The sequence below is a fragment of the Molossus molossus genome, unplaced genomic scaffold, assembly GCF_014108415.1.
Source record: "Molossus molossus isolate mMolMol1 unplaced genomic scaffold, mMolMol1.p scaffold_m16_p_23, whole genome shotgun sequence".
Lineage (NCBI taxonomy): Eukaryota > Metazoa > Chordata > Mammalia > Chiroptera > Molossidae > Molossus > Molossus molossus.
The window spans coordinates 6,180,426-6,206,920 of NW_023425359.1; the positions used below are offsets into that span (position 1 = coordinate 6,180,426).

Consider the following 26,495-nt stretch of genomic DNA (forward strand, 5'->3'; position numbering starts at 1 on the left):
GTGTCCCTTTTATGTTGATGTTTCTCTCTCTCTTCCTCTCTCTCCCTCCCACTCTATCTAAAATAAATAAATAAATAAAAGTCCAGTCCTCCTAAAGAAACTGAACTGGAAATCATACGAGACACACCATTGCCGAGTCTGGCAGGAGGGCCTGCGGAGGCCAGCGCACCTCTGCGAACCAAGAGCCCCGGTCCTATAGCAAATGATTAGTAAACAATCGTGTGTCTTCAGTCTTAAGAAGTTTAAAATGCACATGTATCATTTTCTGTGATTCTCTGGTTTTTTAATTAATCAACCAATTACCAATCCTGGCTGCATCCTGATTGCTTCTGCTGGTTTACTCTTGTGCTTGCAATACAGTTGGGTTTGCCCACAAAACTCTAAATTGCAGGAAGGTAGAACTTCTCCTCTTGCCTGGGCCCTCTGCTTTCTCCCCAAAGGCATTTGATAAACGCAGCGGATAGGTAAGGGGGCACTTCCCCTGTCTCTCGAACTCGCACATCGTGTGGCTCAGGACCCGCTCTTATTACCCCCCCTCGCGGGTGGAGCGGAGCCGTGAGCGCTGAAGTGAGCAGGGCGTGGGGAAGAGAAGCAGCAAGGCTGCACCTGCCTTCGGACCAGCACAGGCGTTTCTGGGATGAGAAATCAGGCTCAGACGGTGACACACGTCTTCACCACAGACGCCTAGACACCGACAACGATTTGTGGAGACCTACGTGATATAATGAAAGAAAGAGACACTGCCTGGTTGTGTCTTGCTGCTAATTCTTTTCATTACAGACATCTTCCCACACTGGCTGCTCAGATACCCCAGGGATGGTTCCACATGGCCGCACCTAGTTTGGCCTCTTTCAGCCTCTTCGGTGGCAGTATGACTGGGAAAGGGGGCAGCTGGGTGACCAGTCAGAGCAGAGTGATGCTGTCCAGGGAACTCCGTGGAAGGGAGCCCACTCTGTAGTGCAAGCAGAAAGCACCCCAGCAGGCGGGCTGCAGACAGGAAGGAAAGGATGACGCAGGTATTATGGCCGCAGCTTCCAGCACAAAAGAGCAACTTCACAGCGGAGGAAGCTGGCCCCGTGCAGTCTGTAACGTCTGTCAGCCAGGGCCCACGGCTGCTGGTTGCTTCCAGAAGCCAGGAAAGGCTGCAAGTGAGCTTCAATGAAACCGAGAAAGAGGGGGCTCTAACAATCGAGGAGGCCCTGCTAAGACTGGCCCTTGGCTGATTTCCTCCATCACCAAGCCCAAAGCAAATGACTGCCTCAGTGTGCCCAGCTGTAAAATGGGGGAAATGGTGCCAAGCAGCCTGGCAGGACCAGAAACACAGAGGAAACTTTGATGAATGACAAAACACTTGTTCCAACAAAGTGCAAGCAAAATGAACCACGTGGGCCAGATAAGCACAGGGAAGGCTTCAGCAATCCATCTCCCTGGGGACCTCTGTAAGTCAGCAATTTTTCATGGAAGATTTGGGTTCAAAAGAAATTGACTGCCTTCAGGGCATCTTGCTTCAATAGAGAAAGCTGTGTGGGACCGCCAGACCCAGCGGGGATTCCACAGCAAAACCAACTCGGAGCGGCAAAGCAAACAGACACTTGCTCCACAGGCTAAGCACGCAAGTACCCAGCCTTCAGCGACTCCCTACCGAACCCAGGCAGGGAAACCAAATCCCTTCCTAGCAACCCCCGTGGTTGTCGTTTCTCTGTGCCTTCGGTGGCGTAAAATCCTCCGTCCAGATACAAACAAGATGTTTCCTTTATTAAACCTGTTTTCTCAGCTCCCTTCCACCACTGAATTGCCCATTCCTGCTTCCCGACCAAGGAGCCAGGACGTTTAATTTTAAAACGGTCTTAGAGATATTTGTGACGGCCAGAAAGTGATAAGCACAGTTTAACAGAACATCTTTTCACCTTCTAGCCTGTGTGTGGCTCCGGTTTAGATGCAATATGAGATCGTTTTCATTATCCTCATATTTGGTTTGTTTTCCGGTGTCTTTAGCAGCCGAGGAAATGCAGCTGCTGTGTGGCCCCGGCACCTGGGCTCCGTCCAGGTGTTTTACTGTCTTCTGAGAGCCCTGGGCAAAGTGCCACCGACTCAGAATCCACAGCCTTGCTTTGTTCCTGTTGTTAATCCTCACCCAAGATGTTTTTTCCATTGATTTTTAGAGAGTGGCAGGGAGGGAGAAAAGGAGAGAGAGAAAAAACAAACAAACATCTATATGAGAGAGACACATTGATCTGTTGCCTCCCTCATAACCCCAACCAGGGCCTGGGATTGAACCTGCAACCCAGAGACGTGCCCTTGACAGGAATCGAACCTTCGGTGCATGGGCCGAGGCTCCACCCACTGAGCGACACAGGCCAGGGCCACCGCCTTGCTTTTAAATAGACAGATGTTATTTTAAAGATTTCAGTCACTTCTTTGAAGTTATATGCAGTATATTAGACTGATGTAAAGTTACAGGTTTAGATCCATGGACAGTCAAGGTACAGAACAGTTCCATCACACGTGTTCCAAATTCCCTCCCCCAGCACCAGTTCCTGGCAACAACTGATCTGTTTTCTGTTCCCATATTTTGCCCTGCCCAGGAAATAGCTGCCATGTTAACATCCTCGCCACTCACACATACGAAGGATGCCACCTCTCGGAACGTAAGCCCAGGAGAGCACGGGGGCAGGCAGGGCACAGGGCGGGCGAAGGCTCTGAAAGCCAGCAAAAGCTTTCCGGTTCCCTCTGCCCTCTCTGCCCCCAAGAAAATAGCAAAACCTACAGAAAGTGCCCAGCATTCACGTGGTGCAGAGGAGCTGAGGGGCGGGGGAGGTCCCGGGGCTCTGAGAAGCAGCCATCAGGGCCTCCTCCTCACCAGAAACCTCAAGACAAGGCTCTACTGTTTATTCTCCTTGACTCTGAATGTCCTTCTTTTAGGCAAAACTAGCTCTGTTTTCTTATAGCCAGATTGGCAGGTGTGAATAATCTTGTGGGGGAAGAATAATCATCCTATACCTGGGGAAGTTATCTACCAGAGAGCCTGGAGGGACACATGAGAAAGGAAGGGGGAAGGAACAGAGGAGGGAGGGAGGGAGGAAGGAAGGAAGGAAGGAAGGAAGGAAGGAAGGAAGGAAGGAAGGGAGGGAGGGAGGGAGGGAGGGAGGGAGGGAGGGAGGGAACTCCTTCCACAAGGTCAAATCTGCTTAACCAATGCTGACCTCCAGAGAGGCCAAGGTCCCAACAGTCCCCCTCACGCACCTGGCCTGGCCCCTGCCTGTCCTGGCACAGAACCCCTGGGAGCCCACTTTAGAGAGTCAGTCTGCCTTCAAAGCCTCAGCCCCAGGGCCCACAGTTCCTTCCACCCAGGGCTCCCCTCCCCCTGCTCCCTCCACACCAGAATATGCTTTCCAGCCGGCCAACTGCAACAGATGGCAAAGTTTCAGCAACTACCGAGGGCTCTGGCGGCCGGGCTTGCAGGGAGGGCCCACCTGCAGGCCTGGCCCACAAAGGCTGAGATTATCTGGAGCTCAGCTCAGAGTCCGACTCTGAGGCCAGCGGGACCGCGGAGGGACAACAGCCGTCTTTCTCGTAAGTTATTCAGTTCAAGTAGATGGTCAGTGTGGGCTTTCCCAGCAGTCCAGAGGCCGCTGGAGCGGCTGCTCACAGAGGCCGGGGCCTGCACGCGGGACCGGAGGCCCGCGGGGGCGGGGCGCGCTCTCCCCACTGCACAGTGAGTCACGGAAAAGACCCAGTGAGAGGCCCATCCAGCATCAAATGAGAGGCGTAAACATGAAGTGACACGTCCCTCCAGCTTCACCACGCTTTAATTTCCTTTTAATATTCAGAACACCTGGGAACCTGGCCAGAAAAAAGAGCTCCAACACCTCCTGTCAGGGCACTGAAATTGGAAAAAATTCCTGGATCCCTTTTCATCAAAGGAATATTGTTAGGGTTAGAGGGGAAAGTGAGGGGGAGGGGACAGATGAACCAGGGAGGGCAGTGGAGTGACAGGGAGGGGGAGGGAAAGGAGGGAGAAGAGAGGAGGGAGGGGGAGGAGGGAGGGGGAGGGGGGAGGGAGAGGGGGGAGGGGGGAGGGAGAGGGGGGAGGGAGGGGAGGGAGAGGGGGGAGGGAGGGGAGGGAGGGGAGGGTTGCAAGCTCTTCTCTGTTAATCCCGGTCAGCCTTGGGGTAAAATGTTAAATAAATCCACAATTTAATTATATATATATAATAATATATATTATATATATATAGAAATACACAGTCATAAGCCAAGTAAGTATTAGAATTTTTTTAAATGAATAAAGCAGATTACCAATATCCATTATAATCCCTGTTTTGCGAAAAACAATTACTGGGGTATATACAAATATGTGAATGTTTGACTCTCATAAAAAATGATATGTTGTAAGACATAGATTCTAAAGACGTAATTAAATATAACACATACAGTACATATAATAGCTATATGTCACATATGACACATATAGTATATGTTACATATAGTAATTATATATTAGACTATATATTCTACCTGTGGCCATAAAAGTAAAATAAAATAGGACTAAATATGCCAAAAGTTTTTCTTTTGTTCTATATTTTAAATGTCTTCGAAATTCTACATTATTTTATAATCATATTCAAGAGTTATTGAAACTTTACAAAGTTTGTGTGGTTCTGTGGGAAGCCCTCCCAATATTTACTGCTGTCATTTGGGTGTGGTCGCAAAGCACCCCTCAGAGTGGAGCCCTGCTGAGGCTAGGGGGATGGACAGACCTCTTTCTGTTCGCTGCCAGAACAGTGCGGAGAGGGAGCCAGGTGAACCTTCCACTCTTCAAATGCCTGCAAAGGGGTCCTCCTCTCATCTTCACAATGGGGTCTGGGGGAGACACCTGGAGCAGTTGTACAGGCAGCGCCCCCCAAGTCATCCACCTGCTTCTCATCATCTGCAGACAGGCTGCTCCTCGCCTCCTGGAGCTGCAGGCTCTGGATAAGCAGCTGACAAGCCTCCAAGTCAGCTGCCCACACTTTTCCAAGCAGCGGACACTTACAGCTAAGACAAAAGGGAAACAAAGGCATAAACGTCAATTCAGTGATGTTTCATCATCCCAGGTCAATGGTTTGTTCACGTGGCTAAAGTTAGCTAGTCATCCTCCAGTTATCAACTGCATTTTACATGGTGATGGATTATTTCGACCAGAAATTTCAGAGGAGCCAAATTGGTATAGCATCAAGTATAAGACCTTCCTAGCTACTTGGTCTGCAAAGGCATCCAAGATCCTATGTATTTTTCCAGACTCCCAGAGGCTCAATACAAAACAGCCCCTGCTCACGTCTGCTTCAGCCCTGCTTACTTTCCTTGAGTCCCCAGACCTGCCCAACCCTCCCTGGCTAAGTACTTTTTAATGTATTGTTTCATCTGCCTAGATTGTGCCTCCCCCACTATTCTATCAACACACAATCACCCAGGTAATGTGAATGAATGAAGCAGTGCAGGGGTAATATAAACCATGACAACAGATATCCAGCCTCAGTGGCAGAAAGCAACAGAGAGGAGTAGACTCCAGCTACTAGGAAAGACTTATCTCTTTACTGGGAGCCATTCATCAGCTCAAGCCAATTAAACCTATGAGTAAGGAAAAATTTGATTTTCCATGGTAAGACAAAAATCTTGGATTTTAAGTGAAAATATGTATTTTTTTTCTTCCATCTATTCAGCTTCATGCTGGATATTTTCAATACATCTATCTTCCATTTAATAATCCTTTCCTCTACTGTGTCTAATCTGCTATTCAATTTATCGACTATGTTCTAAATTTTACTTTATTTTTCAGTTCTATAATTTTGTATATTCTTTTACATATTTCAATTTTCTGCTTAACTTATCCATCATATCCTCCATCTTCTTGAACATTTTTATCATCATTATTTTAAAGCCTGTGTCTATAATAATGAACTCAGAACGAAAAATAAAGAATGAGACAAACAATATTAGGGGAGATATTAGTTAAGAATTTTCAAATGTTGACAAGGGAAATCAAACTACATGTCCAGGAAGCATTGCAATCTCAAGGCAGAAAAATTCAAAGGAAAAAAACACACCGAGGTCTGTCACAGTGAAACTGCTCAACATCAAAGACAGATCACAACTCCTAAAGGCAGCCAGAAGAAAAAAGACATTTACTTTGAAGGAACAATAATATGGGTGGCATAGATAAAACATCTTTAAAATGCTGAAAGAAAATGACTGCTAATCTGTAAATTATACAATTACTTTTCATTTCCTTCTAAAGTAAAAATAAAGATAGATGAGTGAAAACTACAAGAATTCCTTGGCAGTGCATCCATATAGAAGATTCCAGCCGCAGGCTGAGATGGGAACAATGGGAAGAGTAAGTATGTGGGTAAACCTAAGGGAAGATCGATGCATAAAAATAACAGGAATGATCATTTCTTTGGTAGTCTAAAATGTATACAGAATTATGACAATCGGGACAAAGGGAAGGAAGGAAAGAAGAGAATTAAAACAGTCCCAGGTCCTTGTGTTGTCCAGAAAGCAGCAGAAGTACTAAGTTAGATTAGACTTTCAAAAAATTAGACTTATACTGAACCTTTATGGTAGTCAAAAAACAGAGATGTTCCTTAAAAGACTGTATAGCCCAGCCAGTGTGGCTCACTGGTTGAGCGCTGACCCATGCACCAAGAGGGGGCCAGTTCGATTCCCAGTCAGGGCACATGCCCAGGTTGGGGGCCCAATCCCTAGTAGGGGGCATGCAGGAGGTGTCTAGTCGATGTTCTCTCTCACTGATGTTTCTCTCTCTCTCTCCCTCTGCCTTCCTCTCTCTCTAAAATCAATAAAGAAAAAATATTTTAAAAGACTATATAACTGACAAGCTAATATGAGGGAAATTGTTTTTAAATTAAAAATGCTAAGTATTGCCCAGCCAATGTAGCTCAGTGGACTGAGCGTTGTCCCATGGACTGAGAGGTCCCGGTTCAATTCCCAGTCAGGGCACATACCCAGGACTGCAGGCTCAATCCCCAGTAGGGGGTGTGCAGGCAGTAACCAATCAATGTTTCTCTCTCTCACTGATGTTTTTATCTCTCCATTCCTCTCGCTAAAAAAATCAATAAAAATATATTTTAAAAAATAAAATAAAATAAAAATACTTAAGTATTGCTTTAATGAAAGGCATAAAAAAGTGGGAATAAACACAGACTGGGAAAACCGTAAAATAGAAATATTTATATCCAAATATATTAGGAATTATGTTAACTATACATAAATACTGTAAAGAGCAAAAATCTTAGACTAGAATAAAAACATCAAAATCAACTATATGTCGCTTATAACAGACATATATTAAATATATGGATACAAACGGGTTACAAGGAAAGAAATGGAAATAATACGTCATGAAAGCATTATGAGAAATAAAATGTAGTGGGAACTGACAGTCTTTTCAACATATGTACCATGTCAACTGGATACCACTGCAGGAAAAAGATAAAATCATGATTACTGGCTCACACTACACAAATATTAGTTTCAGGGGGATTGTAGAACAAAATATGAAAGATAAAACGTCCCGAAGATAAACAGGGTAATATCTTTAGACTCTGCAATGTGCAAAGATCTCTTAGGAAATAAAAAGTACTAAACTATAAAGGAAACAAATTATAAATTTGATTTCATTAATAGTAAAAATGTATACTCATCAAAAACCACCACCGAGGAGTAAAATGCTAAGCCACAAAGTGGGAGAAGTTGTTTGTCATACATGTAACCAACAAAGGACTGATCCCAGAATATAGACAGGACTCCTCTAAATCAGTGAGACAGAAAACCCAATTTTTAAAAAGGAGAAAGACTTGCGTAGGCATTTCACAAAAGGGGCATCTAAGTTGGCCAATAAGTAACTTATGAAAAGGTGCCCAACACCTTTAGTCATCACGAAAATGAATGTTAAGCCACAGTGGTGGGCACATCTACAAGATGACTAAAATCAAAAGCCTAACATACCAAGTGTTGGAAAAGATGCAAAGCTACTAGTGCTCTCATATCTCGCTGATAGCATGAACTAAAATGTCTTTGAAATCTCTGACAATTGTACTAACGTCAAAAATATGTCAATCCTATGATGCAGCAACGCGACTCCTAGGTATACACTCGGTGACATGCACATATAGTCAGTTCTCCTTATTCACGATGGTTGTGTCTAAAAGTCACCACGAGCCCTGGATGACCAAATACTGAACAATTGCTCCCAAGGAGAATACAGGATCTCCTCGAGGCCCTGGTCACAACATTTCATCAACCCATCAACATCCAGCCTGTTTTATGTGTGTTCTGTTTAAAGACACCAGAATCGTGTATATTGCTGAGTCATTAACACGGAGTTCATGGCCACAGGGCCATGCTCGCGCCTGAACCAGCGTCTCTAACACGCACGTTCCTCCTCCACGTGGCACGTCGCCGCCTCTTGCACTTAGGAGCAAGACAGCACTTCCGCACTACGTCTGGGAGATTTTAAGTCACAAAATCACCAAGAATAAAAAGCATTACAATGCAAAACACCCCACAAACCACGGCACATAGATAGCAAAAGGGCACTTGTTTACAGGGTGAGAACTATTGCAAGAAGGCAGGGCCTCGCCTCGTTCGACTTCAGCTGAGAACAGGCACATCAGGTGACAATTTTAGCCACTGCACACATCCATGAATGGCAAGGAGACCTCTGCAGGTGCTGACTTGGGGGTTACACACAAATCCTAGTGAGCAGGCAACTCCCAACAACAGAATCCACAAACAGTGACGATCGACTGCATATGTGATCACACAACCTTTTCCGTAACAGCCAATACCTGGGAGGGAAAACCAATCTCCAGAAACAGAAAGATGGGTGAATTATGACACAGTCATTCAGTGGAATATCACTCTGCAAAGATGAACGAATTAGTACCATCTACACCAATAGGGATGAAGCTCATAAACACATTTGGGCCCAGACAGAAAGACAAACAGGAGGCACTATAATTCCACTTATTTTATATTTTAAAATATTCAAAACTAGCCCTGGCCTGTGTGGCGCAGTTGGTTGGGCATCGTCCCATGCACCACAGAGTTGTCAGTTCGATTCCTGCTCAGGGCACATGCCCGGTTTCCAGCTCCACACCCCCGTCAGGGGCATGCAAGAGGCAGACCACTGATGTTTGGCTCTCACGTCAATGTTTCTCTCTTTCTCCCTCACCCTTCCTCTCTAAAAATAAATTTTAGCCCTGGCCAGTTTTGCTCAGTGGTTAGAGCATCGGCCTGAGGTCCAGAGAAACCTGGGTTCAGTTCCCACTAAGGGCATGTACCTCGGTTGCAGTTTGTCCCCGGCCCTGGTTGGTCGTGCGGGTGGCAGCCACTCGATGTGTCCCTTTCACATCGATGCTTCTCTCTCTCTCTCTCTTCCTCTCCCTCCCTCCCACTCTACCTGAACAAAAAAAAAAATGGAAAAATGTCCTCAGGTGAGCATAAAAAAAAAATCTATTTTAAAAATCTTTACAAATAAAATAAAATATGCAAAACTAATCCGTGTTGTTTGACATGAGGATAGTGGCTGCCTTGGGGGAAGGGAGGTGATGGCAGAGAGAGGCATAAGGAGGGCCGTGAATGGACTGGAAGTGTTTTATTTCTCAATGGTGGTGTTTGTGCCAATGCCCATTTTAGGAGAATTCATGGTGTGTGCGCTTTCTGGCTATGCTATATATCAGTTTAAAATAATGAGAAGAGAGAAAGAGAGGAGACAGGTTTTCAGAGCCATGTCCTGGGAGAGGGGTCAGGGGTGTGGGACTCATGAGAAGCGATCAATAGTCCTTAGGAAGACTGGCCTGGCCCTTTCCCAGCGTCCTCGTCTCAGCCAGTCTTGCTGTTGGCGTCTTGTCTGAGGTTGGGTTTCTCCAGCAGGATGCTTCACAGCTGCTCTGATGTTCTGTGAGATGTTTTCTTCAAACCCGCTCCTTGTCTATTCCTTTCGTAGGTTCCCCATCCTTATACTGACTTTTGTTGAAGGAAATATTTCATTGAAACTTCTGTATCTTTCATTTTCAGTCTACACAGTCTTCTATTTCTTCTTGTGTCCAATTTAACACTTTCTATCCTTTATAGAAATAAATCCATTTTCTCATGGCCTATGTATGTGTTGTAATGTTTGTTCATCATTTTTAAAATTATTTTTAAAAATCACCTGTGTCCACAGACATTCCTCCTTTTCATACTGTGTTTTATTTGTTTACCTCTTTTCTGATTTATCTTGTTCAGTCTTATCAGAAGTTTGCTGTCCTACTAATCTTTTCAAAGAACCAATATTTGCTTTGTTAATCTTTGATACTGATTTTTTTCTCTGTTTCCTTGATTTCTGATCTTACCTTTAGATGTCCTTTCTCCTCATTACTTTGGAATTATTATCTTTTTATTTACTTCTTTTGTTAAACACACTCATTTATTTTCTTTTATTTTGCTCTCTTGCTATTTTAATTTTCTGATACATGTATTTAAAACTCTAAATTTTTGTCAGAGTAATAGTTTAATCATGTCTAATATTTTTGTTTATTATAAAATGTTTGTTTTTAAATTACTAAATATTTTAAATATACAGAAAAACATTAAAAGTAATTTAACAAACACTTGTATACTTACCATCAAACTTACAAACTTTTAATCTTTTATAATTAAATCAGATTTATTTCCAGAACTTACAACATTATTGTCCCACAAATTTCATCTAGTGATGCTTTCGTTGTCTTTCCTCGTGATTACCTCTTTAACACAAAGGCTATTCGGTAGTGTTCTGCAATTTCTAGACAGAAGAGAGTTTTTCAGCTTTCTCTTTGTTAGGTTAATATCTAATTTTATTGCCTACTGGTTAAGAATATACTTTATAAAATTAATCGAGATGCCCTGCATCACCTAGTACTTGACTGATCTGGGTAAATGTTCCCCACGTGTCCAAAAGGAATGAGTGTCCGTTTGGAAAGTGATAGTGTATTGTTAACATTTTTATATTTGCTTTTTCTTGTCTGCTTCATCTACCAGTGTCTGAGATGAGTGTTTGAAATTTCCAGCTACAATTCCTAATTCATCTGTTTCCTCCCACAGTTCTATTGGTTCTTTTATGTATTTCCTTTTATCATGTTAGACACATACGCTCCAATCATTAAATTTTCTACTGTTCTTTGCAGTATATGATGATTATCTTGGCAGATATATTTTAGCCTTAAAATCTATTTTGTCTGATATTATAATTGCTATTCCAACATCCTTTTAGTTTAATTTTTCCTGGCTTTTATTTTTACCACCCTTTATGTTAAACTTTTTAAGATACTCTTTTGGAAAAATGAATCCAATACGAAACATTTGCTAAATTTTATTAAAGTCCTTTCTAGGATATTATCTTTGATATTGTTGGCTTTAACTCATGTATTTACAATTACTATAGCTATTGTCTAATTGGTACTATTTGTCTGGTTTATTACAACTAAGATTTTTAATCGTTGAACAGTTTTGTCTTTATTTTTTTCCTACCTTCCTTTTTCTTTTTATTAAATTCACATACAGTTGTGAGAAATAATACAGAGATTACATGTACCTTTTACCCAGTTTCCCATGATGGTAACATTTTGTAAAAATACAGTACATCACAACCAGAGACCTGACATGGATTCAATCCACTGATCTTATTCAAATTTCCCCTCTTGTGTGTGTGTGAGGGGTGGGCGAACCTATGCAATCTTATCATGTATCCGCCACCACACAAAATACAGCACAATTCCACCTCCATGAGGATCCCTAGGTCCCATTTTGTAACCACGCCCACCTACTTCCCACCTTGACCCAATTCCTAGCCTCTGGAAACCACTAAATCTGTTCTTCATTCTAAAATGTCATTTCAAAAATGTTATATAAATGAAATCATAAAGTATGCCCCTTGGGGGATTGGTTCTTTTCATTCCACATAGTTCCCGGGAGACTTACTTACCAACAGTCTGTCCCTTTGTATTGCTCACTAGTATTCCATACTACTGACCCCAGTTTGTTTCACCAGATGTCCACAGAAAGACATCTATGATGTTCCCTGTTTGGGGGTATTATGAATAAAGCTATGAACATTTGTGTGCAGGTTTTTGCATGAAATTAAATTTTTATTTCTCTGTAATGTCCAAGAGTACAATTGCTGGGATGTATGGTAATTGCACATTTAGTTTTGTAAGAAACTGCGGTACTGTTCTCCGAAGTAACCACACCATTTTATATTCCCACATCCAACGTATGAGTGACCCAGTTTCTTTACAAATATTTGTTGCTATTCCAAAATTGTTTAACCATTCTGGTAGTGGCGCAGTGATAGCTCATTGTGGTTTTAAGTCACTCTTCCCTCACGTGTAATAATGTTGATTATCTTTTCAAGTGCTTATTTGTCATCTGTATGTCCTCTTCAGTGAGAGGTCTGTTCATGTCTTTGGCCTATTTTCTAGTTGTATTTTTTCTTTACCATTTAGTTTTGAGAATTTTTCATATATTCTAGACCAGCAGTTCTCAACCTGTGGGTCGCAACCCCTTTGGGGGTTGAACGACCCTTTCACAGGGGTCGCCTAAGACATAACAGTAGCAAAATTACAGTTATGAAATAGCAACGAAAATAATTTTATGGTTGGAGGTCACCACAACATGAGGAACTGTATTAAAGGGTCGCAGCATTAGGAAGGTTGAGAACCACTGTCTAGACACTAGTCCTCTGTTGGATATGTGGTTTGCAAGTATTTTCTCCCAGTCCGTAGCTTGTCTTTTCATCCTCTTCACATGGGATTTTGCAGAGCGAAAAATTGTTTACTTTAATGAAGTACAATTTATCAATTGTTCTTTTTAATGAATCATGGTTTTTTGTCACGTCTTAGAAATCTTTGCATAGCTTTAGATATACTCCTATATTTATTGCTAAAGTTTTTTACTCTATGTTTTACATTTAAGTCCATGATCCATTTAAGTTAATTTTTGTATAAAGTGTGAGATTTAGGTTGAGATTGATTGTTTTTTGTCTATGAATGTTCAGCCACTCTAGCACTGTGTGTTAAAAACTCTATCCTTCCTCTACTGAATTGCTTTTACAACTTTGTCAAAAATCACTTGATACATTCATGAGGACCTATATTTTTAGGATTCTAATTTACTTATAATTTTTTGTATCATATCTCTTTGAATAGTTTTCATACTAGTTCTCTGTGTATTATAATGTGTATGTGTGATTTATTACAGTCTTTCGGCACCAACATTTTACTGCTTCAAGTATATGTGCAAACCTGACTTCCAGTTAGCTCTCTCTACCTCCCCCACTTTTAAATATCATTGTCTTACGTATCCAATGGTGTTTGTTTCTATCACCAAATGTTTTATAAAAATCACATGGAAAGGAATAGCCAACTACATTTCTGCTCTTTCCATTGTTCTGTCTTTCTTCCTGAAAGTCCAACATTCTTCCTTTAATCATTTCCTTTCTGTTTCAAGAACCTCCTCTAGCTAATCTTTAATCTACTGTTATCAAGTGCATTTTGTTCCCACCGCTTGAGAATATCTTTATTTCTCCTTCATTCTTGAAGGATAGTTTTGCTGGATATAGAATTCCAGGTTGATTGTTTTCTTTCATCACTTGAAAAATGTGCCACAACTTTTTCAGGCTTTCATGTTTTCAGACAACAAATTCACTAATATTAAAATTGATGTTCCCCAACAGGTAATCTATCATTTCTTTCTGAGTACTTTCAAGGCTTTTCTTTGTCTTTTACATTTTCATAAATGTTATTCTGGTATGTTTTAGTGTTAATTTTTTAAAATTTTATTCTAGTGGGGATTAGATAAACTTCTTGAATCTGTAGGTTGGTATCTTTCACCAAATTTGAAAGTTTTTAGCCATTATTTCTTCAAATAATCTTTCAATCCCACTCTCTCTTTTCCTTCTTGGACTCAACGATATGTGTTAGATCTTCTGTTATTGGCCTACAGGTCTCTGAGCCTCTGTTCACTTTTTTCAGTCTATTTTCTCTTGTTCAGATTGGGTAAATTCTATTCATCTGTTCTCAAGTTTATGATTCTACCCTCTGTCATCCTCACTCTACTACTGACTCCCACCAGTGACATTTTTATTTCTATTATTGTAATTTCAGTTCTATAATTTCAACTTGGTTCTTTTTTTATAACTTCTGTGTCTTATCTGACATTTTCTTAATTTTTTTTAATTTGTTTCAACAGAATTTTAATTGCTTACTGAAGTATTTTTATGATGGCTGCTTTAGAATTCTTGTCTCATTATTCCAACATCTGATTCTACTCCATGTTGGGATCAGTTGATTGCTTTTTCTCATTCCAGCTGTGGTTTCCTTGGTTTTTAGTATGATGAGTGATTCTCAGTTGTGTCCTGGACATTTCTGGCTATTACGTTAGAAGAGTCTGAGTCCTATTTAAATGTTTTATTTTAGAAGGCAATATCCTTGTTTTGATGTATCACATAGGTCCTGTACTACTTTTATGGACTATGGTTCCAATGACATTTTAATTGTAAAGCCTTTGAAGAGCATTTGTTTATTTGTTTGAAGTAGGGGATATTTTATTTGTTTGGTTTGGTTTTTGTCTGCTTGATATATGTGTTCCTATACGGGCATCTGCTGGTCCTAGCTAGACTGCCTGAGGGGCAAAGGAATTTCCCTAGGCCAGCCCTGTGGGTGTCTCTGGGAGAAGAGGGTAGTCTTGGGCCAGCAGGGAAGAACACTCCCCTGAGCGCTTGTTGTTAGCAGGTTACCTTTGTAGGTGGTGCCAGGCTCATCTGGAGCTGTCTGAATGACGCTCATTAGACCCTGGAGAGGAATGAGCCTACCTGGGCTGCACCTTAGCAAACTTTCGCCTCCCTATCTCACTACCCCCATCCTGCATCCAAGCTGATATGTTTGTATATATTTTGAGGCTCTATTTTAGTTCTGGATTTTTACTAACGTGTGTTTTTATTTTATTTGTAAGCTCTCTGTTTCATCAACAATAAAATTGATGGAGGCTCTTTCATGCACTGTCTCATAACCTGTCCTCCTAGACTTATTTTCATCTCATTGAACACTTCCTTTAAGAATGATTCAGAGAAGATCTGCATGGCAAGCCTTTTAAGAACTCATAGGTTTGAGAACATCTTTATTTCACACTCAAATACTAAATAATAGTTGAGCTTAATATTCTGGCTTTAAGACTTTGAAAATATAATTTCACGGACTTCTTGCATTCTGGTGTTATTTAAAAGTCGGAGATCAGTCTGATTCTTATACTTTTACAGTTGATCTTCTCTTAGTATTTTCTTTTCATCTTTGCTATATATAAGTTTTAATTGCAACCTATTAACCTCCTCGTTCCTAGCCTGTTTTGTAGTCTATTAAGCCTGTCTGTATAAGGTCATATATCTTTTCCTTTTTCTAGACAATTTTCAGCCAGTAGTCTCTTAAATATTTACTCTCTCTCCTCTGTTGTTTGCTTTCCTTCAGGATTCTTTTCATATGGACATCGATCAAATAACTCTGCTCTGCACAATGCTTCAGTTATCTTGTGTTTCCTTCTCTCTGTCCATTCCTGATGCCCTCAGAGTTTGTTTTTGTTTTTTGACATGATTTTGTGTCTCACTGGTTCTGCAGCTGAATCCATTTGGCTATTCAACCCATTTACTGAGACTTCTTTTTTTTTTTTTCATTTTTATATGTTGCATTCTCTGAATTTCCATTGTTTTACTTCATGTCTCCAATCCCCTCCCTATCATCAGGGAATATTTGATATGTTTATTAAACATCTTCTGTCTAACTCACTAATTATGCCTTATCGTGTATGAGTCCTTCAGCTTGTCCATGTTCTTTTATAGCAGTGGCCCTCCTAGGAAGTCTCTCTTATTTTCCGTGAGTTCATATTTCCTTAGGCATATTAAGTACTTTGGCTGATGAGGGGACTTTGGAGAAGGGATAATGTCAGGCCCTAACATGTGCCCACACTAATGGGTTTAGGTGGTGGGAGGTGGGGAACCATTTTGGGGAAGAGGTCTCTGGTGAAATCATCTGTATGTCTGTGCTGACAGGAATACACAGACTCCCTCAGTGGTAACGAGCTACCCCTCAGGGGACATCTGGGTGCCACCCCCTCCCACAGCAGTGCGCTTGTGATGCTGGTTTTTCAGTCCTGTCTCCCTGACTCACTGGCCAGCAGGTGCTTGTCTGTTTCCAAGAGCAATGTGGTGGACACTCACCCTCCCAGGCAAGGCAGGCAGAAGAAAGGGGCTCCACTTTGTCATCTCTTCCTTCCCAATGGGACCAAATCACCTTCCATTACCTGGGGGATTCCCCGCTGTCACACAGACCCATGAGCATCTCTCCGACTTCTAATGGTATGTGCAGGGCTGAATTCCAGGGCAACAGGCCACAGCCCAGCTCTCATAACTTTCCGAAGGAAAAAGAGTTTGCTGCTTCTGTAAACAATTCTCTACACTGCAGCGATCTGCAGCCTGTACCTTTGTGTCCATTCACTATTTGGCGAAAGATAGAATGTGTAGTCTGAGTGGGAGTCGGGTTTCTCCCAAAGTATCTCTTAGAATGCATGTGTCAGCATGTGGAAGCCAGTTTTAGAGACACCTGCTGAGTGGTGAGCAATCATGGAGGTGTGAAATTGCAATGCTTCATTGGTGGCCATAGATAATTTCATTACGCTTTAGACTTTTAAAACCTTGTTGAGTCCATTTGTACTAAAGAGAGTAGTGGTTAATTTCAAATCTTGAGAGGCTTTGTTTTTCTGCCCAGGACAATAATCAGGTCCTTAGTATCAATCCTTAAATGAATGCCTCACAGCTACTTGAGCATGTGAGACCTTTGGGGATGTTTACACAACCAGTCATGAGGCAATTTCAGTGTTTGGGGGAAAGTTCTTGAGTTGAGACTGAGATTCATCATCTCTGTTCCTCCTCCTAGCTAGAAGTAAAATGAGGTCTAAGAGATCATCAGACTGAGCTTGAACCTCATGGAACATGTGTGTTATTCACCGGGAATGATGGCGGGGGGCAGGGGTTGGGGAGGAAGTTTGGAGGCCAGCTTCCACCCACTTTAGGAATGAAAATACTAAATTCTAACTCAGCTACTATAATTTCAGCTCTTGTAAGAAAACGCTCTTCCCTGACTTATTAATATTTTCAGTTCAAGGGCATTAGCATTTTACCTCTCTCTTTAGAAACTTGGAAGAGAACCAGGTTCTTTTATAGAATCATGAGGGAGCAAAATATGAAACCAATATGTGAATGTCCAAAAGTGTTAAGCTTTTAACTGCGAATTGCTTAAATACCAATAGTCCTCTGTTTCTTAAATAGTTTCAGTCCTTGAGCAACAATGACTTAATCTCCAATTCAAAAAAAAAAGTGTTGATATTAGAAATAAATATGTTCCTTTGTCTTCTATTTTCCAGGAAATAAAAATGAACACAGTTCTCCACTGAGCAGAGCTCTGGACATTTTGGCCTCCTTTCCCAAGTGCCATCTGATGACACGACAAGAGGAAAGGTGGTATGGGAAACAGTGTCAGTCTAGGACCCTGTAGTAGACACTACTGTTTGCTGAGCCAGCATCCCTCCCTCTTCTTGTCCTTCCAAAGGATAGTATTCAAGAGGGACTCTCTTTGGGACCTACTGAATGGTTACTGCTCCCTAGCTCTCCAGGTAGATTGGGATTAGATGAGATCAACCAACCTGTGACACTTCACTGGACAAGCCTTTATAGTCCAGGACTGGCCACCCCAAATAGCTGGACTAAACTCAATCAGACCATGTCTTGTGGTCCATTCTGGGGTGGTGCTAGACAGGAGTAGTTTTTACTTTCTCCCAAAAGCAACAAAGAAACCACTGCATCTATCTTATGGCCCTAATGGAGCCAGCCTGCTGACAAAGCTGATGTATTTTGCACAGAAATGGCTGAAAAGAGAAATGGAAGGAATCTGGGTTTTTTATGACAAGTCTGAGTTGCTGAACCAACCAATTCAGGTGTCCATCCTACTGTTGATTAAGCCAGAGCTGGTATTCCTATTAATTGTGGCTGAACCAGGGCTGATTCAACCAATGTCAGATGACTTTGAATCTACTATAAAGATTGATGACCTCTGGAAAATACAGTAAGTCTTCATTTAACATCATGGTAGCTTCTAAGACTTGAAGTGAAACGACACCAGAGGCTAATTTATATAAACAAGGGTTAAGTTCCCACAGCATCTCATCAGCATTATAATAAAATGATGTTGAACAAAACAATGTTATTCAAGAACCTGCTGTACTTGATCTGAGTTTGAGATTCTACATTTGCAATGTAATATCCCTTATGTCTATCTCAGGGAATGAATTGTAAAAAGGAAGATATAAAATGATATGTATAAGATGTAAAAGAACAGTAGTAGAAAAAGTACATAACTCCTCAAATCTTAAGTAGTTGGAGGCGATAATAAAATGAAAATCAGTCTTAAATTGCATGTAGGCCATATTAGTAGATGATGTTCTTGTTATTACATAAGAAACACAGATTGGGTAAGACCAGTGACTGGTTGCATCCAAGATTCAATCTGCCAATGATAATAAAAGGTATTTTGCAGAAGGGTAATACAGTTCTTTCTCTTCCTCCAGTTCCTCCTCTTTCTCCTCCTCCTCATCCCAGTCACCACCACCGTCAACATCACTATCATTAACAGTTATTGGTCAGGAGCTGTTCTAAAAGTTATTAATCCCCAGAACAATCTTATGAAGTAGATAACGTTGCTACATTGTAGCAATTTTAAACATAAACCCAAATTCTTTGACATTCCTATAATCAAGAGGTGGCATCTAAGTCTCCACTTGAATCTGGGCTGGCTTAGAGACTCTCTTGTAACCAGTGGATGACAGAAGGAGCAACGCCCCATGACTTCCAAGGCCGGGTCAGACAAGGTCATGCAGCATCCACCAGGTGTTTGGGCATTTGCTCTGAGGGAAGCCAGCTGCTACACAAGAAGTCTGTCCATCCTGACATCATCATGCTGCAGAGACTACATGCAGTCACATGGCCAATGGCACCAGCTGCACTGAGCTGACAGCCACCAGCAGCTGCCAGCCATAGGATGACTCAAATTGCCCATCCAGCCCAGCTGAGCTGACACGACCACAACCTCAGCCTCATGACTGCAGCCCCAAGCAAGAACTGCTTACCCAGCCCTTCCAGAGATATGACCCACAAAACTGAAAAGGTGACTTTACTGGGACAGATTTCGATTTTACAGATGAGAAAATGAAAACGTCCTCCGAAACCGAAGGTGTGACCTGACCGTGAGCCTGCTCAGCTCCCCTTTTCCCCAAGGATCCGCCTGTCACCTCTGGTGGCAGAAGTCCTCTTCAGCTTGGCAGCCCAAGTCAAACTCTAAGGAACAAAGTACTTTTTCACCCCCTGCCTCACACAGGAGGAAACACACAGCTGAAGAACAGAGAAATAATTAGATAATTATCTGAAATAAGTATTGAACACTCAATTTTAGGACGCAAAGTCAAAGTCATCAAGGATCCCCATCAAACCGGTCCCTCTTCTTAATTTATCTGTCTTACATTCATGGCCTTTGTATCTGCCCCATCCCGATTTGTTTGGTGTTCTCGCCCCATTAGAATCCAGTCCTTGAGAGCAGGAGCCCTGTCATGCCAACCACTCTATTCCCAGCACTGAGCACAATGTGACACATTCCAGAGCCCTCAACATGAGTTCACTGAGTGAACTGAATGAAGGCCAGAAATTGTGGTCACTTTTACCATCTCTCTTTCCCTCCACCCTCACACCCAACCACGGATCATACATTGAGAATGATGTTCAGGTCTATGTTTCCCCTTTTCAGTTGGTACCTCAAATTAAACATTTCATTTCTTCACCCGTGAAAAGCCACAGTTAATGAAGGGCCTTTCTGCTCTCATGTATTTCACTTTTCCAAGCTATCCCACCCATTAATGCTCCAAAAATGTTAGGGGCTCCCAACACTTGTCAAATGGAAAGCAAAGTCCTTCAAGGCTTTTCCCAAGATGAACTCAGTCCTGCTCTGGACCCCTCCCCCATCGCTCTACTGTGTGTCCCAGATGCCAGAAAAGGGGACCACTCCATCTTCCAGGACAAACGCAAAATGTCTAATTACAGATAACTACTTCCCATCCTTTGCTTCTGCAAACCCCTACCCATTAAAAGCCAACCAGTTCATCAAGGCCCATCTCAAATGTCACTTTAATGAGAACTCTTCCCTGATCCCCACACCATAAAGGTCTCCTTCCTCTGAACCCACATGGCATTTTGTAGAGCTCTTAAAATAGTTATTACCTTCTGGTCATGTCTGGGTTTTGTCTTTCTTCTTCTATATGTACTTAATAAGGCTTGAAAATATTTCATACTCCTCTTTTAATCCTATGAAGATTATAGTCCTGCAAGTACTAACCATGAATAAGAGCTCCATGAGTATTTAGTTAACTGAATACATTTACAGGGAAGTTACATTTAAAGGACTCCTCCAATTTGAGGCAAAGAAAACAATTACGTTAAAAAGTATTCATCCTAATAAAGGTTAACAGAGGAAAGCTTTCCTGATAAGTGATCCCAGTGGACTGACCACATTAAAAATTAACGTCTCGGGGGAGGGGTGGTCTCACTCCGCCACGCTGCCCTGCTCCTAAGCTCGCCAATGACTAAAGGGGAATTTCAGATCATTGGACTGCATCATGAAGTGGGGAAAACCTTTCTCAGCAAGGCACGAAACCTGCACATCGAAAAGGGGGAAAAAGTGATAAATCTGGAGACACATAAACCTCCGCTTCCACATGGCTACTTGCTATAAATAAAAGTCAAAATCCAAACAACCTTTTAGGAAAAAATATTTCTAATATGCAGCATAGTTCACAAGTCAAATCCCTAAACCTGCCAAGAGTTTTAAAATTCAATTTAAAATAAAGAAAGAAAGCACGCATCCCATGATGGGCAGAAGAAGAGACACAAATGGCCTGTGAACATCTGGAGCGATACTGACCACATGCAAGGTAAAGATGTGCGAACTGGGCAGTGGAGTCTCCAAGGTTCGCGTACACTCAGCACCCTTTGTTAGGAGAGTCATTGGCATTCTTCGTCGGTACCGAAAACACCTGTGCTCCCTGAGTAGCTCCTCCACTTCCAAGCATTTACCCTACAGATCTCTTCAAGGAGGAAAAGAGATGTGAGAAAGAATGGTAATCGCATCATGAGAACAAGTGGGACCAGCCAAATGTACCATGATGTACCTACCATGCAACCAAATGCTACGGAAGGCTGAGCCACAGCTCTTAAGATGGAAAGACCTCCAAGAAAAATAAGTTTAAATTAAGGTGAAAAATAGAAAAAGCACAGAACAAATAAATATTCTATTGTGATTTCATTAATTTTTTTTAAAAAATCACAAAAGAGCAGGCATGTGTACCCACAGAAGCTCGTGCACAGCATTTCTGAAAGGGTGGACCTGACACTGTTTCCTCAGGGTGGGGGATGGACTACTGGCTTCTGCTGTACATTTTACCCCTTTCTGATGTTTTTTGTTTTATTGTTTTCACGAATAAACTCCATGAGTCCTTTACTTTTATAACAAGAAAGAAATTTTTTTAAAATGTAAATGTGTCCACTGCTTTTCCTTTTACCATTTTGTCAGAATTTTCAGTCCTTACCCTGTGTGCTAAACGCCCCCCTCCCCTCTGCACAAAGGCCTTGTCCCGGGTTGTGGGGCCTCTTTTTGATCAGTGCAACTGGAAGTCCGGAAACGGCTTCCTAATCCAAGCTCTTCAGAAGTACACGAGCGACATTAGCCCCGGGAGCTACAGGATAAATGGAAGCACGTGCCCACGTGGGGGAGGGGGGCAGCCAAGAATTTTAAGGAGGAGTGGGAAGACCACAGAGCACTCGCCCCGTAAATCCCCTCCCTGCTTATCTCCCGGGTGCATTCCAGCAGCTCAGCGCGGAATGAAAGGGCAGACCCATGGGTGAAACACATTATCTTGCTACCTCTCGGAACGCGTGGCTTTCAGGCGAGCTCGCTAAGCAAGACAGTGGGATGGAAGACAGACCTGCCGAAGAGCTCAGAGCCCAGGCATTTTATCTCACACGAGCGCCGGCCACAGAGTTACGGAGACAAGGATTCCGTGCAGCTAAGCAGACATGTATCTGGCTGTTGGGAAAAAATATATGTAGACAAGGCCCCAAACAACTTTGTGTTCTAGGGAGAAGAGTGAAAGCTGCTTAGGTAGAGGCCTGCTGGCCATCCGTGTGTACCAGCCCGTGAGGCCAGCTCAGGGTGGGAACCGCCAGGAATGAGGTGGGACCGGAGTCAGGGGGCAGCCACCGTGGAGTGCTGTCTTTTTAAGCATCTTAGATGTGCTTTCCCTGGGGCCTGGTATTTCCTACCCACAACCTGCGCAAGGGTAACATCACCTCCAAACGGACCATAATCATGGCTCAGGAGGCCTCTGTTTCTAACGTTAAAAAGGAGAGCCCGTCCTGGCCAGGTGGCTCAGTTGCGTCAAGTGTCGTCCCTGCACCAAACAGCTGTGGGTTCGATCCCTGGTCAGGGCCCATATGAGAGTCAACCAATTAATGTTTTTCTCTAACATCAATGTCTCTCTCTCTCTCTCTCTCTCTCTCTCTCTCTCCCTTCCTTGCTCTCTAAAAGATCAATAAAAACAAATCTTCAGGTAAGGATTAAAAAAATAAAATTAAAATAAAAGGAGGAGCCCAGCCAGGGACCTGCAGTGCCATCAGGCTGTGTCCTCTGCTGAGCTCCGAGGCCGAGGAATCTCCAGTGCCCAAAGCCAAGCCGTGACCCGCGTCCACCTCTGCACAGGGAGCTCAAACACAACTTCCTTACGTGTGACGGGCCACGGGGACGAGGAGAAGAAACCAGGGCTCTGCCCACTCGCCCACTGAGCTGGGGCGGCACGGGGCGGGGAGCGGGATGGCAGAGGTAGGGAGCAGTGCACACCAGCCACATCTGTCCCTGCCCGAGCAGCCCTGACCCTCATCCACCCGGCCCCAGCATTCCTGCGGTGTAGACGCCACCCCAGGTGGACAGTGGTTGGGAGGGGCGGGGGCACGGAGCGGCTACCGGGCTGCATGAGCACTTGGTCTCCGTCGCTGGTGACCAGGCTCTCTCTGTAATGAGTGGCAGGCCCCTCCCAGAGAGAAGGGGACACCTTGTGAGTGGTGTCATCAGATTCCCATAAAATGTGAGAGTAGAACCAGCCGAGAAAATGTCGGTTTCTCTTTCCCCCATGACCCAGCAGCCCCACGTTTTACACGCACAGTGACTGAGCACGGATACTGTTCACGGGTGAAGGAAAGATGGGGGACCAGTGTGGGGGGAAAAATAGGGCCTCCTGTCTCCTAGGCAGCTGGGTTGCCAGTTCTATCCTCCACCAGGAGTGGGGAACGTCCGGCCCGCGGGCCGTGTAAGGCCCTGGAAATCAACACCAGCCTCTCCAGATTAGCCTCACCAAACAGCAGGCTCATCTTTAAGTTGATAATTTTGTATGGCGCGAGAATGTTATAAATATCCAAATGGCCCCTGGCAGAAAAAAGGTTCCCCACCCCTGCCAGAGGGAGGCTTCACCGCCTGGAGCCTGACACAGGAGCCGGGGGGTGGGGCGGGGCCCAGCTCTGCTGTGCAACCCTGGGCAAGTGACTTAACCTCCCTGTGCACTGTCTCCTCGGACGAAGTCCTGATGGATGGCGAGGACTACAGACGTGCGACACCTGAGCTCGTAGCGCGGTGCCTGTCCCGCAGCAGCACCTGAGGGTGAGCCATTTTACTTCTACCCTTTCCTCACTTCTGATCAGGTAGTTTCAACTTGATCTTCCCAAGTCCACGGTCGGCCACAGTCGTCAGCCCCACAGCCCTGTCCCAGGCACTGTCCTGTTTATCTGGAAGCTCAGCTCCCCTTGACCCCCTGCAAAAGTTGGCTTCTCCTCCCTTGTGGCTCCACAGCACACTGTCCACCTGTTTTGACATGTGTCATTCACTGTAATCGTCCTATTGCTCCCTACCGAGGCAAGGACTCTTCAAGGTCAGAGCCTGCCCCGGGTAAGCCAGTCAGTGAGGGAGGGGATTCTAGGGTTTGCTTCAGCCTGCCTGCGGCTTCACCGAGGGTGGGAGGGGCAGGGCCGGGGTGAGCATCCAGCAGGCCGTGTGGATGGAGGGGGGAGGCAGAGAGCAGGACGAGCAGGTCCCCTCCTCTCATGAGCCCAGAGTGAGGGGGAAGAATCTGAGCACTGAGCAGCTGGCTGCTCTCTCCACAAGGTCGTTCAAAGTCACGTGGTCCCCCTGTCCCTAAACTGAGGAAGGAGGGAGTAATCAAGTGAGAAAAATGACAGCAAGGACTGGGAACCAGAGCGCAGAGATGACGGCGGAGAGGCTGGCAGGTGACTGTCCCCGAGGTTCATGCTCCCTAAATGTAAGAGATCCTGACATCAAAATGAATACGCGCCCTCTGAGTCCCGGTCTGAGGGGCTCACCGAAGTCCACAAAATCTTGTCTAGGTATATTTTCATGGGAATAGGTCCACAGATTTCATGAGACTCTAAAAAAGGCTTGTGATTTAAAAAAAGAAAAGACAAAAGTGATTAATGTGCACACGAGGCACTCGGGGATCTCGTTAACGTGCAGGCCTGGTTCCTCAGCCAGGTGGGGGCCTGGGACTGCACGTGGACCACATCCAGGTGTTGTCCATGCTGCCGGTCTCAAGTCCACCTGGGGCAGCAGGACCAGGCAGGCCCGAAACCCACAGCCTCTGTATGGCCAAGTCCCTGCACACACGGATTCAGGGTAACACAAATTGCAGGAATTTCTGTACATGTGACAAGTCACACACGACACGAGACAAGCTCAGGAAGGTGTTCCTGGCCCTTCTAAGATCACTCTGAAGTTTAGGGCCAACTCCTCACTAATAGGGAGACAGGGAGGACTGCCTCCCATCACTGCCACGAAGACAATCTGAGGCTCAGGTGTCTGGGCCCTTCCTGTTTGTTCAGAAGAATACTGAGCCAAGAAAGACTTGTGCCTCAACCTGGCTTTCACCCACCCCCTCTGGGGAACTGGCTGGAAAAGCAAGGGTAACCAAGTGAACGCACTCTGTGTACAGAGAATTTACATGGTGCTGAGAATTTATGGGATAGAAGATCAGATTAAACCTTCACAGCAAACGGAAGGCCTGGAGACAGCAGGCAGCGTATTCCGGGCACAGCGCATCCCAGCCGGGGTGTCTTCCCCCACGGGGCAGGGAGACGGGGCCGGTGTTCCTGGGTACACTGCGCACCCAGCCGGGGTGTCCTCCCCCATGGGGCAGGAAGACGGGGCCCGTGTTCCCGGGTACACTGCACACCCAGCCGGGGTGTCCTCCCCCACGGGGCGGTGAGACGGGGCCTGTGTTCCTGGGCACACTGCACACCCAGCCGGGGTGTCCTCCCCCACGGGGCAGGAAGATGGGGCCCGTGTTCCCGGGTACACTGCGCACCCAGCCAGGGTGTCCTCCCCCACGGGGCAGGTAGATGGGGCCCGTGTTCCCGGGTACACTGCGCACCCAGCTGGGGTGTCCTCCCCCACGGGGCGGTGAGACGGGGCCCGTGTTCCCGGGCACACTGCACACCCAGCCGGGGTGTCCTCCCCCACCGGGGCAGGGAGATTGAGCCCGTGTTCCGCACCCAGCCGGGGTGTCCTCCCCCAGGGGGCAGGGAGATGGGGCCGTGTTCCCGGGCACACTGCGCACCCAGCCGGGGTGTCCTCCCCCACGGGGCAGGAAGACGGGGCCCATGTTCCGGGCACACTGCACACCCAGCAGGGGTGTCCTCCCCCACCAGGGCAGGGAGATTGAGGCCCGTGTTCCGCCCCAGCCGGGTGTCTCCCCCAGGGGGCAGGGAGATTGAGCCCGTGTTCCCGGGCACACTGCGCACCCAGCCGGGGTGTCCTCCCCCACGGGCAGGAAGACGGGGCCCGTGTTCCCGGGTACACTGCGCACCCAGCCGGGGTGTCCTCCCCCACGGGGCAGGGAGACGGGGCCCGTGTTCCCGGGCACACTGCGCACCCAGCCGGGGTGTCCTCCCCCACGGGGCAGGAAGATGGGGCCCGTGTTCCCGGGTACACTGCGCACCCAGCCAGGGTGTCCTCCCCCACGGGGCAGGTAGATGGGGCCCGTGTTCCCGGGTACACTGCGCACCCAGCTGGGGTGTCCTCCCCCACGGGGCGGTGAGACGGGGCCCGTGTTCCCGGGCACACTGCACACCCAGCCGGGGTGTCCTCCCCCACCGGGGCAGGGAGATTGAGCCCGTGTTCCGCACCCAGCCGGGGTGTCCTCCCCCAGGGGGCAGGGAGATGGGGCCGTGTTCCCGGGCACACTGCGCACCCAGCCGGGGTGTCCTCCCCCAC

At 45.1% G+C, this 26,495-nt stretch overlaps 1 protein-coding gene across 1 annotated transcript in view; it reads right to left on the reverse strand.

The window, feature by feature from the left end:
• The window catches only part of DISC1 (DISC1 scaffold protein), a 288,452-nt gene that overhangs the window by 21,764 nt on the left and 240,193 nt on the right, over positions 1–26,495 (reverse strand). The window contains 1 exon segment of the mRNA XM_036277622.1: positions 4,761–5,037. Coding sequence (XP_036133515.1) covers positions 4,761–5,037 — 277 coding nt within the window.